General features: G+C 38.2%; 1 protein-coding gene across 8 annotated transcripts in view; it reads left to right on the forward strand.

Annotated features, from left to right (window-relative positions):
* Positions 1 to 12,187, forward strand: part of LOC127435398 (protein phosphatase 1 regulatory subunit 12A-like) — a 103,372-nt gene extending 91,185 nt beyond the window's left edge. For 6 of the 8 annotated variants that reach the window (XM_051688853.1, XM_051688851.1, XM_051688852.1 and 3 more), the window contains 2 exons: positions 2,025 to 2,075; positions 10,254 to 12,187. In XM_051688853.1, coding sequence (XP_051544813.1) covers positions 2,025 to 2,075; positions 10,254 to 10,340 — 138 coding nt within the window. In that variant the 3' untranslated portion in view covers positions 10,341 to 12,187. Of the gene's footprint in view, positions 1 to 1,203; positions 1,241 to 2,024; positions 2,076 to 4,393; positions 4,604 to 10,253 lie in introns of those variants that run through there. The other 2 variants (XM_051688854.1, XM_051688858.1) reach the window with 2 other exon arrangements.
* The last annotated feature ends 1,323 nt before the right edge of the window (positions 12,188 to 13,510 follow it).

Here is a 13,510-nt window from a genome sequence, read left to right on the forward strand (position 1 = left end):
TAGGATCCCAATGCAAATGTACACAGCCTGGCCAAAAAAAAGTTGCCGTTTGGATTTAAATAAGCAGATACTTAAGAACCTATGAGTGGATCATTATTGCAGTGATTAATATGTTTCAGCTGGCAACAATTCTTTTAATCCTAACTGATGCAGTGTTAGCTTCTCATTTCTTAAACAACCATGTTGGAAGACGTATCCCGTGGTCGTGGAAAATAAGTTACTGTGTTTCAGAAGGGACAAATTATTGGCCTGATTCAAGCAAAGAAAACAACTAAAGAGATTACTGAAATCACTGGAACTGGGTTAAGAACTGTCCAGCGCATTATTAAAACCTGGAAGGATAGTGGTGAACCATCAGCTTTGCGGAAGAAATGTGGTCAGAAAACAGTCTTGAATGATTGTGTTTGGAGATCACTAAAACGCTTGAAGTCACATCGTAAAAAATCGACAGTAGAACTCACGGCTATGTTTAATAGTGAAATTAAGAGCATTTCCGCATGCACAGTTTGACTTGAACTTACAGGACTGGGACTAAACAGATTTATCCTATACCAAAGCGATGGGCGCGTCAGGGTAAGGAGGTAAGCACATGAAGTGATGCACCCGTCATGCATAGTGCTCACTGTACAAGCCTCTTGAGGCAGGGTTATGATCTGGGGTTGCTTCAATTGGTCAGGTCTAGGCTCAGCAACGTTATGCGGCAATAAAATGAAGTCAGCTGACAACCTGAATGTACTGAATGACCAGGTCATCCCATCAATAGATTTTTGTCATCCCTGACGGCATGAGCATATTCCAGGACGACAATGCAAAGATTCACGGGCTCAAATTGTGAAAGAGTGGTTCAGAGAGCATGAGGAATCATTTTCACACATGAATTGGCCACCACAGTGTCCTGACCTTAACCCCATTGAAAGTCTATGGGATGCGCAGTCTTTACGGAGTGGTTCGACTCTCCCGTCATCAATACAAGATCTCGGCCAAAAATGAATGCAACTCTGGACGGAAATAAATGTTGTGACGTTGCATAAGGTCATCAAAACAATGCCACAAGGAATGCGCGTCGTAATCAAAGCTAAAGACGGTCCGACAAAATATTAGAGTATGCAACTTTTTTTTGGGCCGGCCAGTTTAGAATGACACTGATCCAGGCCTGCATCTCCAAGTGGTTGGTAACTGTTGCCCACTGGTTTATGTCTGAAGGTTGCAGGCAGGTCTCAGTCCCACCTGAGTGCTATGGGTAATGTCTAACCTGAGTTTAAAGCGTTTACAGCTCTGCTATTGGCTGAATCACATGCCTACCACAGCCGCAGGGGGTGGAACAACCCCATCAGCCAATCACAACAGCCCTCTTTCACGATTTGTGTTTGAGTCACTAATGCAACACATGGTCACTTTTCAAAGTTGTAATAGCGAATATTTTTCTACACTTATTGTGCGATTTCTCTTTCAAGTATTGTATATGCATGCGTTTGACATTATCTTTGTGTGCAGTCTTCTGTTAAAGGAATGTTCAATACAAGTACAAGCAAATATTGTGGTTGCATTGAGGCACTTACAGTGGAAGCAAATGGGGCCAGTCCATAAACATTATAATAGCTATTGTTTCAAAAGGATTGCCACAAAATGTCAACATTATATGTGTTAACATGATCTGAATGTGACGAAATAGCTCTATGAGCTCACTTTCAGTAATCTGTCCCCATTCTAAATTTCTCATCACTTATTAATCTCAATAACACTGACCAGTTGGATACAACTACACTCAGTGTTTCTATCTGACCTATACAACTATGATTATGTAACATTTTCATAACCTACTAGACTAGGTTTCTAGTTTTTACCTGCGGTACTAAGCGGTTTGTGTTTCTCTTCACTATCTTCTCTCAATTTTGACATCTTTTCATTTAATGCATCCACTTTCTGTGTGTGTGTGTGTATCTTTGTTTGCAGTGGATCATGCAGTTCTTAATGTGTGTGTTTTATGGGTATGTGTGTTAACTTGTCTCTGTGTGTGTCTGCAGGAAAGAAGAGCTCTAGAAAGGAAGATCTCTGAGATGGAGGAGGAACTGAAGGTATTTTTGTTTGTGCTTTCAAATTTGTGTTTGTGTGTATTGTGTGCATACTTCACCTTTTCCTCATATAAAATCAATATATAATTGAGAACAATTGTTTTGACATTCAAGCTTAATTTGACATGTTTTATTTGAACTTCAAAGGTCTCTAAATATTAGACGAGAGTAAAAGAGGTTATACCTTTATTTGGTTTTAAGTCTGCTTTACTGCTAACAGTACAATACTCTTTCATCAAATACAACTATAAATAGACCATAAGAACCACAAGGAAAGTCTGTCACTCCCTTTCATATTCAGCTTTTATAAAGAGCCTGTCATTGTTATGTCTGATCCAAAGTGAGTTTGACAGCTACAAGTATACATATGACGTGTTGTGTGCAAGCTGTTTGGAATCGCTCTTCACTCGATTATCTGAAGATGAGTTGGCTTTTTTGTGCTGTGGAGTGTGATGTTATTGCGTAGTCCTTTTCGTTTTAGTTTATGAAAGTGTGTTCATTTCAAGTATTGGAACAAAGTCTTTGTACATGTTCATGATTCATGATTTTCAATCTTTTTATATGTTAAAATAATGCGTTTTAAAAATGTACGCAATTAATCATGCCCCCTGACCCGTCCATAAATTCTGTAATAAGCTTTGATATATTTGTGTTCTGCAGTCAGCAGGGGGCAGTCAGCGCAACCTCAGCTGTACAGGCAACGCGCTTCGTCAGACCATCGAGAGCAGGCAGCATAAAATGAATAAGCGTGAACGTGCTTTTGCGTTCTAAAATAGCTGGACAGAGCACAGTAGAATGCATGGATCTCGAGGAAGTTTTAAAGTTTCAGCCTACTTTTAAGTTGACACAGTGTCCTTAAACGCGATGTTAAAGGCGTGAGGCGGTGAAACGCGACCAAAGTGAGACGCTTCAAGAGCATCCGTCTGATGCATGACAACATGCATAGAAAAGCATGAGCTGAGTAGACGTGTCCTTTGAGAGATTGACGAACTGAACTGAAAATGAATTGATCTTGAGAGTAGGCCAATAATAGGCTTATGTTCAATGATATAGAAATAAAACAAACAATATATTGACTTCTAAAGTCACATTTTGTGTAGTCTAATCAATGCTTTACTCATCTGCCACAATAATGTGATTTGTATTTGAATAATTGTGTATTTTGATTTATATTATAATTATTTTAGTTCTAAGAATATTTCAGTATTTATTTGGGGTCTTTCTCAGCAAATATTGATATGCGATTAATTGCAATTAATTTGATTAATGAATCTGCATATAATGTAATTTTAATTGATTGACAGGCCGAAGTTGTTCTTTATCTCTGTTGCTTGTTGTGTTTTTTTTTTTTTGTTTTTTTTTTTGGTTAATTTGATGGTCCCATATCTTCATTTTATGACTTTGTCTACAATCTGTCATTTACACTCTTCTACATTCTTCCATTTCTCTTTTATTTTGTTACCTTATGTTGCTCATCTCTCCCTTTATTTCTTTCTTTCTTTCTTGCTTGTTCTTTTTCCTTTTTCTTCTCCTTTCTCTCTTTATTTCTTTTTCTTTTTTCTTCTCTTTTTTTCTTTTTCTTTGTCTTTCACTCTTTCGTTCTTTTTCGTTCTTTTTCTATTTTCTTCTCTTTCTTTTTCTTTCTTTCCTTGTTCTTTTTTCCTTTTCTTCTCCTTTCTGTCTTTTTTCTTTCTTTTTCTTTTTTCACTCTTTTGTTCTTTTTTCCACTTTCTTCTCTCTTTCTTTCCTTTTCTCTCTCTTTTTTCCTTCTCCTTTCTGTCTTTTTTCTTTCGTTCTCTTTTGTTCTTTTTCGTTCTCTTTTTTCCACTTTCTTCTTTCTTTCCTTTTCTCTTTTTCTTTTTTCTTTCTTTCCTTCTCTTGTTTTTCCTTTTCTTCTTTCTTTCTCTGTCTTTTTTCTTTTTCTTTCACTCTTTTGTTCTTTCTTTTTCCATTTTCTTCTCACTTCTCTTTCTCCTTTTTCTTTCTTTCCTTGTTCTTTTTCCTTTTTCTTCTCCTTTCTCTCTCTATTTCTTTTTCTTTCTTTTTTCTTTCGTTCTCTTTTTCGTTCTCTTTTTTCCATTTTCTTCTCTCTTTCCTCTCTCTTTTTCTTTCTTTTTTCCATTTTCTTTCTCTCTCTTTTTCCTTTCTCTCTGTTTTTCGCGTACTTTTTTCTTTGTTTCCTTTTTATTTCTCTCTTTTTCCTCTCTTCTTACTTTCTCTTTTTCTTTTTTAATCTTTGTTTCGTACATTTTCTTTCCTTTTTTTTGTTTCTTTCTTTGCTGCTTTCTTTCTTTCTTTGTGTGTTGTGTCTCTCTCTGTAGAATCTTCCTCAGGTAAAGCAGATACAATCTCTGCGTCAGTATAACGAGCGTTTGCAGGCAGAGAACAGGGCGCTGGCCCGCGTGCTCTCCAAACTCTCGCAGGGCTGCAGCCACCTGCCTGCCGCAGACCTGTAGACCCGCCCCCACCTCCCCTTGCATCCCTCCTCATGCTCCATTCATCTCTGCCTACGGCCATATAAGGCAGGTGCCAGCCTGTGTCTGAGCTGTTGCTCTGGCTCTCTTAATGCTCCCTGCTTTTCTTAAAGGGAGGTTTTTGGGGCTTTTTTATTTGTATTTTTTACACAATACAATTATTGCTAAAACAAAATGGCTACAAAATATGCCATGTTTTGATGTGTACTTAACATTTTTTTTAAATAATAATAATATTTTTACTATTGACAATTATATGAATAGGAAGAATATACATTTTCGCAACATACATTAAAAATGACCTTATATTTATTGTAATTGTTACAATGACATTGAATCAATTTTACAAATGACACGTGACACATAAAAAAAATTTAAAAAACATTTTCATTAAATATTGCTCATATCCATTGCACAGTTCATGCTATTTATAAACTATTTCTAAGCAATAAATTGTACTGTTTATGAGTTTGTTTGGATTTTTTTTTCAGCCCCTAGTTTTAAAAGTGTTGCTTTGAAGTGCTGATTTTGGATGGTTCTGGCATCCTGCATGAGGTGCTTGCCTTTTTTTAAAAACTTTTTAAAAACATTTTTTAATAATAAACACACAGTTTTTCAGCTTTTTTATTTCTTTGAAGATGTCCCCCTTTTCCCCCAATCCCAGTTCAGAATTGATTTTTCTGGAGCTGAATTGCCATGTATGCTCTGCCTGTGGCTAATCTGGATTGCATGGCTTCTGGAAATTCATGCATTTTAATATACAGATTGTCGCTGGCAACACAATTACATTCAAAGCTTCTCTTGTGCAATCAAAGGCAACATATACTGAATAGAAATGAGAACTAGTTTTCTCTTTTTTTATTATTATTATTATTTTGATGCTGTCTGTTTGCCGACAATCCTAAAACACTATACTGCTGCAAATTTTCTTTACAAAGGGCTTTTTTGGTTATTTTGGTCTTATTTTAGCACTCTGTTTTTTAATGGATGTTTCCAGTCTATAACTGCAGTGCTTACTGACTGTAAACCTCTCTCTGGGAGGCATGAGTATCTTGTTAAATGTAATTGTCAATGGCTAGTTCAGCTACTAGCTTATAACAGGAAAGTTGTTTCTTTGTGTTCCAGGAGAAATACTCAAGATTTTCACACTGTCACAGACGTTTTTTGGCAAAGGAATAGTTGACCAAAAAATAAAGACAGGTTTTTTTTACTCACCCTCTCAAACCTGTGGAACACAAAAGGAGACATTTTGAATGATGTGGACGGTTGTCGTTGAGCTCCAAAAGTGACAAAAAAGCATCATAAAAGTAATCTATAAGTCTTCTAAGTCCTTTAACTTTTTGTGAGGAACAAACTATTGCTATCACAGCAGCCATTCACTGAAAAGCGTCCCCTCTGCTGTAGCTTTCATTCACTTTTCTGCATATTCATATCATATGATTTGTTACGACACACAAGAATCCATGCCGTTTGGTATCATTGATGTCAAACCTGCCAAGACACGTCTTGAAGTGGCAAATTTGAATGTATGCATACAAAAGAGATTGGAGAGCTACGGCGGTGGAGGAGTTTATCAGTGAATAACAAATACAGTTTCGGTTGGTTCCTCCTACAAAATTATTGTTTGGCTTTAGAAGACTTTAAATGTAGCACACAAGTCATATGGACTACTTATATGGGTTTTTTTTTTTTTTTTTTCCCTTTTGGAGCTTAACACCCTCAGTCACTATCCACCTTTTTTGTCCATAAAAAAGCAACTTTAACTCCTTTTGTGTTTAACGGAATAAAACCTAAAGTCATGCGTGACTTTGTTTGGAACAGCATAAGGGTGAACAATGAACACAATAATCTATTACATTAAAGTTAATGAAAGGAAGTTAGTTTATGATGTATGATCTGCCCTTTTAAATTATGTATATATAATCTATGTGTTTACATGGGTCTGTGTCCAATTAGGAAAAAGCTGTTTCCAAAGTTGTTACTCTAAATTTCCACTTGGATATCACTAAAAATATTCAATCTGTCTGTTGACAGTGGGTCAGATTCCTTCACAAAATCTAAGCAGCAGTGCTCTACCTAAACACTTTAACCTGAAGATTGAATTGGGTCGGGTAACAAGTGCCACTGAGAGCAGTTCATACAGACAACTCTTGTTTTCTAGCCTCTTTATTCCATCCACTGGAGGTCACACAAAGGGACTCTGTGTTCAGAGAGAGTGGACTGCCTGGCCTTAGCACCGTCCTTATCTTTCCCCTGTATCTGAGAACTGTGGTGGAGAGTTGCATGGCTACAGTTTTCGATTGAACGACAGTGTGCCTGCTAGTTGTGTGTGGGTCTGTGGCCCCTTTTCCATCGAAATGATGCTAGAGCTGATGCTTGGCCAGGGGGATCTGCGAACTTCTTTTTCAGAAGCGACCCACAGTTCCATGATAGTGATAGTTCAACTGATATGTGACTACATCACCTCCCCATAAACAAACATGCCACCTCAGTCTTTGTATACAAGTCTTGAGAACATTTTATCATCCCAAGTAATTTGCTTAATCATCTCACAAGTTACCTTTGATTGCAGTGGTCAGAAGTTAAAACAAATAACATTCATTGCAATCAGTTCACACACATGATATATGTAAATCATTTTAGACCTAGAAAATGAAGTGTGCACCACGTGACACAGTACATTGATTGTGAATTGAACGTGTCTCACAACGCCACATTTAGTTTTGTTTTGCCTTTATTTAGAAATCTTAACTTGGTGCAGGCATTATACGGCCACTTGCGTAAAATGTCAAAAGGTCTGCGATTAAAGGCCGATTTATACTGCAGCATCGAAACCTACGCCGTAGGCTGACGTGCACCTCTTCAAACATTTAACTGCACACCGCGTTGACGCAGACCACAACCGCTTTGATTGGTGCACTTTGTAACCAGAGACCACCCCCCAGGATGATGATAACGATATCTGAGGTAGCATCGCATTTTACTTAGGATTATTTTAATATCCATGCTTTATATCACATTGTATTTGGACTTGGGACCATTAAAGCAATTCTCATCGGGAGCATCTGCTGTTTTTATGTTCTGTTACAAGCGAAACGTGACACAAGATATCGGTTTACAGCTTATAAACTCTTACAGTTTTTTTCTCCAGGCTTTTACTTGACATTAATTTGATATGTGAGTGAAACAATATGTGTTGTATTCTACTCACGAAATTTCCAATCTGCACGATGATTTGACCGTATGTTTGACAGTATTGTGCACAGTAAATAATCATTTCATAAGATATGGAAATGGAACACTTCTAATTTGTCAGCAAATAAAAATCACCTGATAAGAGTTGTTTATATTGCCTATATGCATTGTAAAGACTTTAAAATGACATCCATTTAGTGTTCGCTAAGCGTGGTATAGTTATTAATTAATTTGATTTCTTTTTCAGCACGGAATGCCAAAAGTATGCCAAAATATTTATTTATATTATTTAAGTGATTCGAGCAAGCGTATGAATGTTTAATTAGCATTTTGGCTGTGTAATCGTAGAACGACACAGAAACCAACGCAGAACTATAAATGCAATCCAACGCGTTGGCCACTACGCAGAGCCTACGCCGTAGGTTGAATGCAGAAGTATAAATCATCCTTTTTTAATTAATTGATTTATTTTTGTCCCCTTTTTCTCCCAATTTGGAATGCCCAATTCCCACTACTTAATAAGACCTCATGGCGGCCCGGTTACTCACCTCAATCTGGGTGGTGGAGGACAAGTCTCAGTTGCCTCCGCTTCTGAGACAGTCAATCTCAGAATATATCACGTGGCTCATTGTGCATGACACCGCGGAGACTCTCGGCATGTGGAGGCTCATGCTACTCTCCGCGATCCACGCACAAATTGCCACGCGCCCCATTGAGAGTGAGAACCACTAATCATGACCACGAGGAGGTTACCCCATGTGACTCTACCCTCCCTAGCAACCGGGCCAATTTGGTTGCTTAGGAGACCTGGCTGGAGTCACTCAGCACGGAAAACTCTAAAGTGCAGCACAAAAAACAATAAAAAAATAAATAAAGACACTAAATATTTCACACATAACTAATATATTAAAGCAGAATATGCCGTTCTTTACTTGCTGCTACATGCCTCAAATGAAACTCTGAAAATCTTTAAAAGATTTGATGTCACTAACCTCGCAAACGACCACTCAACCTTTGGTGTTGTAGTGTGTTACCCAAAGTGCCACCTGAAATGTCTGAAAAAGTGGTTTTGAATTTAAGTGGGGATTATACAGTGAAGTATGGTTTATATTGTAGGAAGCCTAATGTGGAGACAGGTCAGCTGAAGTACACTTTTAACAGCCACACTCAATTTGGGGATTCAAACCCCCAACCTTTGAGGTGCTATTCCAGAGATTTACACACTGCACCACACAGTTGAAATGTCTTTGCAATGGCAAAGAGACATGCCAAGTTTAGAGTCAACATGCAAATACGTTAGTAAGCATGCTAACCGATTTCCTGGTTCGAGACCAGCAGGCTTTAGGAACCAGTGCGGAAAAATCTGGGTTACAGTGAGACACTCCCAATGGAAGTGAGTGGGGCCAATCCATAAACGGGGGGGGGGATTTTTTTCACCCCTTTTTCACCCAATTTGGTATGCCTAATTCCCAATGCGCTTAAGTCCTCGTGATCACGTAGTGATTCGCCTCAATCCGGGTGGCAGAGGACGAATCCCAGCTTCCTCTGCGTTTGAGACAGGCAACCCGCACATCTTATCACGTGGCTTGAGCGCATTGCCACGGAGACATAGCGCGTGTGGAGGCTTCACACCATCCGCCGCGGCATCCACGCTCAACTCACCACGCGCCCCACCGAGAACAAACCACATTATCGTGACCACATGGAGGTTACCCCATGTGACTCTACCCTCCCTAGCAACCGGGCCAATTTGGTTGCTTAGGAGACCTGGCTGGAGTCACTCAGCACGCCCTGGGATTCAAACTAGTGAACTCCAGGGGTGTTAGCCAGCGTCTTTACCACTGAGCTACCCAGGCCCCAAAATTCTCACTATTTTTAAAGTATAGCCACAAGATGTAAACAAAATGCGTGTTAACATGATTGTAGTGTGATCAAATAACTTGCTAACCTTTTCTGTTTGAAGTTATATAAAATTTTAGGACATGATAACAGAATGCTGTAAACCCTAAACAACCGTAAAAACGATGATTTAAACAATTTTTCTGCTCAAATGATACATCAATATGTTTTTACAGAAGAGTTAAAGTGCTTTATAAAATTATATGCTTCACATTTCTGCCCATAAACCCTCCAAAAATTGGCCTTATTCACTTCCATCGTATGTGCCTCAGTAGAACCTCGGTTTTTGTACAAATTTTTTACATCTAAAAACAAGGGAAAGTTACTACCTTTTTACTTTAGCAATTTTACGTTCTTTTTCCGTTAAAGTTACGGCCAGCTTTTTACAGTGCAGAACTGTCTTTTTTACAGTGAAAATACACAAAATGGTTCCAGATCATGCATTATCAACCTGTCGGTGGAAAAGGGGCTTGTTTTGGACAGGAAGTGCTGATTAAAGGACGTGGGGAGGTGGCAATTAACAAACGTCAATGTCTAAAGCCGGGCTAATGACACAACACTTGTCCTTTGTCCGGTTAATCTAACCATCTTTCTCTCCTGTTTTCTCTTTCAGACGCTACCAGACTTGAAAGCAGACAACCAGAGACTAAAGGACGAAAACGGTGCGCTGATCCGAGTTATTAGCAAGCTTTCCAAATAGAAAAGAAGCTCTCCCGTTGCACATCTAGATATTAATACGAGACAACAGCAACAAGAAGGCTCCGTCGCAACTTCTGTTTCTCAGTCCCTCGCTTTTCCACGCTTCTCTACTCCATCTAACGCCCGACGGCCCACACAGAACCACTGCGTTTACAGAACTAAGGAAAAGCGCTAGACGAGTGAATGGCATTGAACCTTTGCTGGCGGGGAATGCCTGAAAAAAACAAAACTATTTAACCAATAAGCCTTAGTTGTACATACGTCACTTGCATCAGTTTCTCTTGGCTGTCACGGAACACCTGATTTTATTTGTGCCACACTTTTTTTTGTTGTTGCTCTGCTCTTTAATCTCTTCCTGTATAGGTGTGGTATGCAATGTGCAGCTCTAGCTCTATTTCCTACTTCCTGACCAACCTCCCCATTGCGCTCGAAGTCCCGCCTCCGAGTCGGAGGCACTGTCTCTCAGCAGAAGACTTCCCAGCATTCAATGTTGGCGCACAAATCCCGTTTACTCTCCTCCCGTGCACGCACACACACTCTATACACTTTCGTCTCGCTCGGCAACTCAGACCGAGCGAGTCAATGGACCTCTGGCTCTACAGAACAGGTGGACCTTGTGGAATCTAAGCTTTCACTTGTATGTGCAATATACGCATTTATTTCTTCTAAAAATGCTTTAAGAATGAGTCCATCACTAGTAAATGTTCACTTCCATGGCTCACCCGATTTCCTTCCTCTTTCCCTTCTCCTTTTCTCCCGTTTCTTTAAGTTTGTAGTGTAGTCGTTGGTTTATATCTTGTACTCCTCACGTTGTTTTAGCAGGTACTGAGTGAAGTTGTATATACCTGTATGTATTGTTTGAGACGGCACATGGCATGCGTTTATGGTTACCTGTCTGTTACTATTGAAATATACCAACTCCAGAGGACAACAAAGTGTGTTTTAACTATTTTCTTCTTTTATAGTCTAAATAGTCATTGAATAACAATAGAGCCCCACCCTCTTGGAAGGGAAGGTGCCGCAGGTGTTCAGTGCATTCTTTTCAGTTTTAAGTGTTCACAGTAATTGTGAGATGATGATGATAATATAATTGCTTCACTACATTTCACTCATTTTATTCAGTATCTTTGGAAGAGTGCTGTTCATTTCCGCCCCCCCCCCCCCCCCCTTTTTTGGTCCCCCTTTTTATTTTATTTTTTTAAGCTGTAGTGTTAGCCAAGGTGTTGTCACTAAAAAGAAAAGCCTAGATATTGCTAACTCAGTCCTTTTTACAATGTCTACATGCACTGTCAATGCCATGTCAGGAGTCGTGCTGTCCGGTTTAGCGAACTTTTTTGCCACCACGTAAGATGAAGTCCATGCATCTGAAACATGTTTTATGCATTTCAGTGGCCTTTTAATTAAAATACTGTAGTCGAAATAAAAAAAGATGTCGCTGTAGTTGGACTGTCAGCAGTCTCCGCTTTGGTTTAAAGGTTTTAAAAAATGTTTTTTTTTTTTTTTTTTTTTTTTTTTCCTTTTTAAATTTCCCATCATCTTGTAAAATAGATGTGTGGCTTCATCCGTGCAAGCTGTGCTGTGACTACCAACCACTGAGAGTTCATTAAAATAAACTTGTACATTGTAAAAATCTCTTCGCCTTTTGTGTCCTGTTTGTTTTTTGATTTCTCTGAAGAACTTGGTGTATTTAAATATGAGAAGTCAATACATTTTGGGGGGATTTTCATGGTGTTAAATGCTATTTAAAAAAAAAAAAAAAAACTAGGTCACATTTTATTTTACAGTGTTCATGTTACTGTGTATTTACATGGATAGTTACTGAATAAACGACATGTATTTACTGTGTAATTATTTTGTTGAGCTGTTTGTTCTTTCATATTGCTATTGTTATTACTGCAATAATTAATAGTAATGTATAATATGTGTAACAGACACTGTAAAATAGTGTTCATATTATATACTACTAATTATATTTAATAGTAATAAACTATCACGGCATACAAAGTTAGAGATCTGTGATGTCATGCATGCAATTGTACAAAAAGTTTTTTTGGATGGATTTTTTAAAAGTATTATTATAATTTTTTTTTTTTTTTTTTTTTTTTTTTTTTCAAATGCTTAAATGTAATAGCTCATCTTGAAATGACCAAAACGTAATTTGCAGGAGAAAATCTACGTTTGACATCTAAAAGAGTTAGACTACTGATGCCAGGTTGACAGTGGCATCAGTGCCACTAGATGGCGCGTGACAGAGTCCAAACAGTCTCGCACCAGATGCTCTGCTCCAATCAGCTCTCAACCTGGCATTCTTTTGTTCAAAGGAAATACAGGAAAAGTGTTGCCTGATGAGAGTTGAGTTTATTTTTCCTGGTCTTACATAAGTCTTGCATTTCCGTATGTGAGGTCTGCTAGTATGTTTTGTTTGCCCCTTCCTTTGGGGCTTGAAAGTACCAGGCATTCTCATGCAAAGGCATATATCCAAAGGAAAAAGAAACAAACCAAAAAAAAAAAAAAACATTATTTCATCTTTATGGCATCTTAACACATCTCAAACAAATGGTTTTAGCTGTTCTATATTGCACCACAATAACAAAGCCATTTCCAGACTTGTGACACTACATTGATAAATGAGTTTGGCAGAGCATGTTTTCATTGTGGTGTTTAAGCATGAACAGCTCAAATAATGCTTTGGGGATAAGTGGTGGTATGGGCAGTAATTGTACATAGTCATAAAATAGCACTTGCATTTTTCCATTTCCCTCTTGGAGTCTTTCGGTGACCCCCACATTTCTTCAGTTCTAGCTCAAAGCTCACTAGTCTAATCAGATTTTTATTTGATTTTTTTACCAAAAATAATGTGGAAAAAACTGTTGGATAGTTTCCTATTACAGAGGGGAAAAAATATGTAATTGCAAGATAATTATAGAAACAAAAGAATTCCATTTTTTCTTTAGCTGATTTGCACCAGGAGGGCGACTTTGGTCACATTGCAGCTGTGCATGCTTCACACAGCATTTTGCAGATATCCAAGTGCTCAAGAAAGTAGTATTTGGCATTACAAGAAAGGGAAAGTGAGTATTTTGTTGCTTGATTGAATTAACAAGGACAAAATGGATAAAATTATGAAGATAATTGCAATGAAACACTTTTTCGGTTGCACTGTTAGTAGGA

The sequence above is a fragment of the Myxocyprinus asiaticus genome, chromosome 45 (genome assembly GCF_019703515.2).
Source record: "Myxocyprinus asiaticus isolate MX2 ecotype Aquarium Trade chromosome 45, UBuf_Myxa_2, whole genome shotgun sequence".
Taxonomy (NCBI): domain Eukaryota; kingdom Metazoa; phylum Chordata; class Actinopteri; order Cypriniformes; family Catostomidae; genus Myxocyprinus; species Myxocyprinus asiaticus.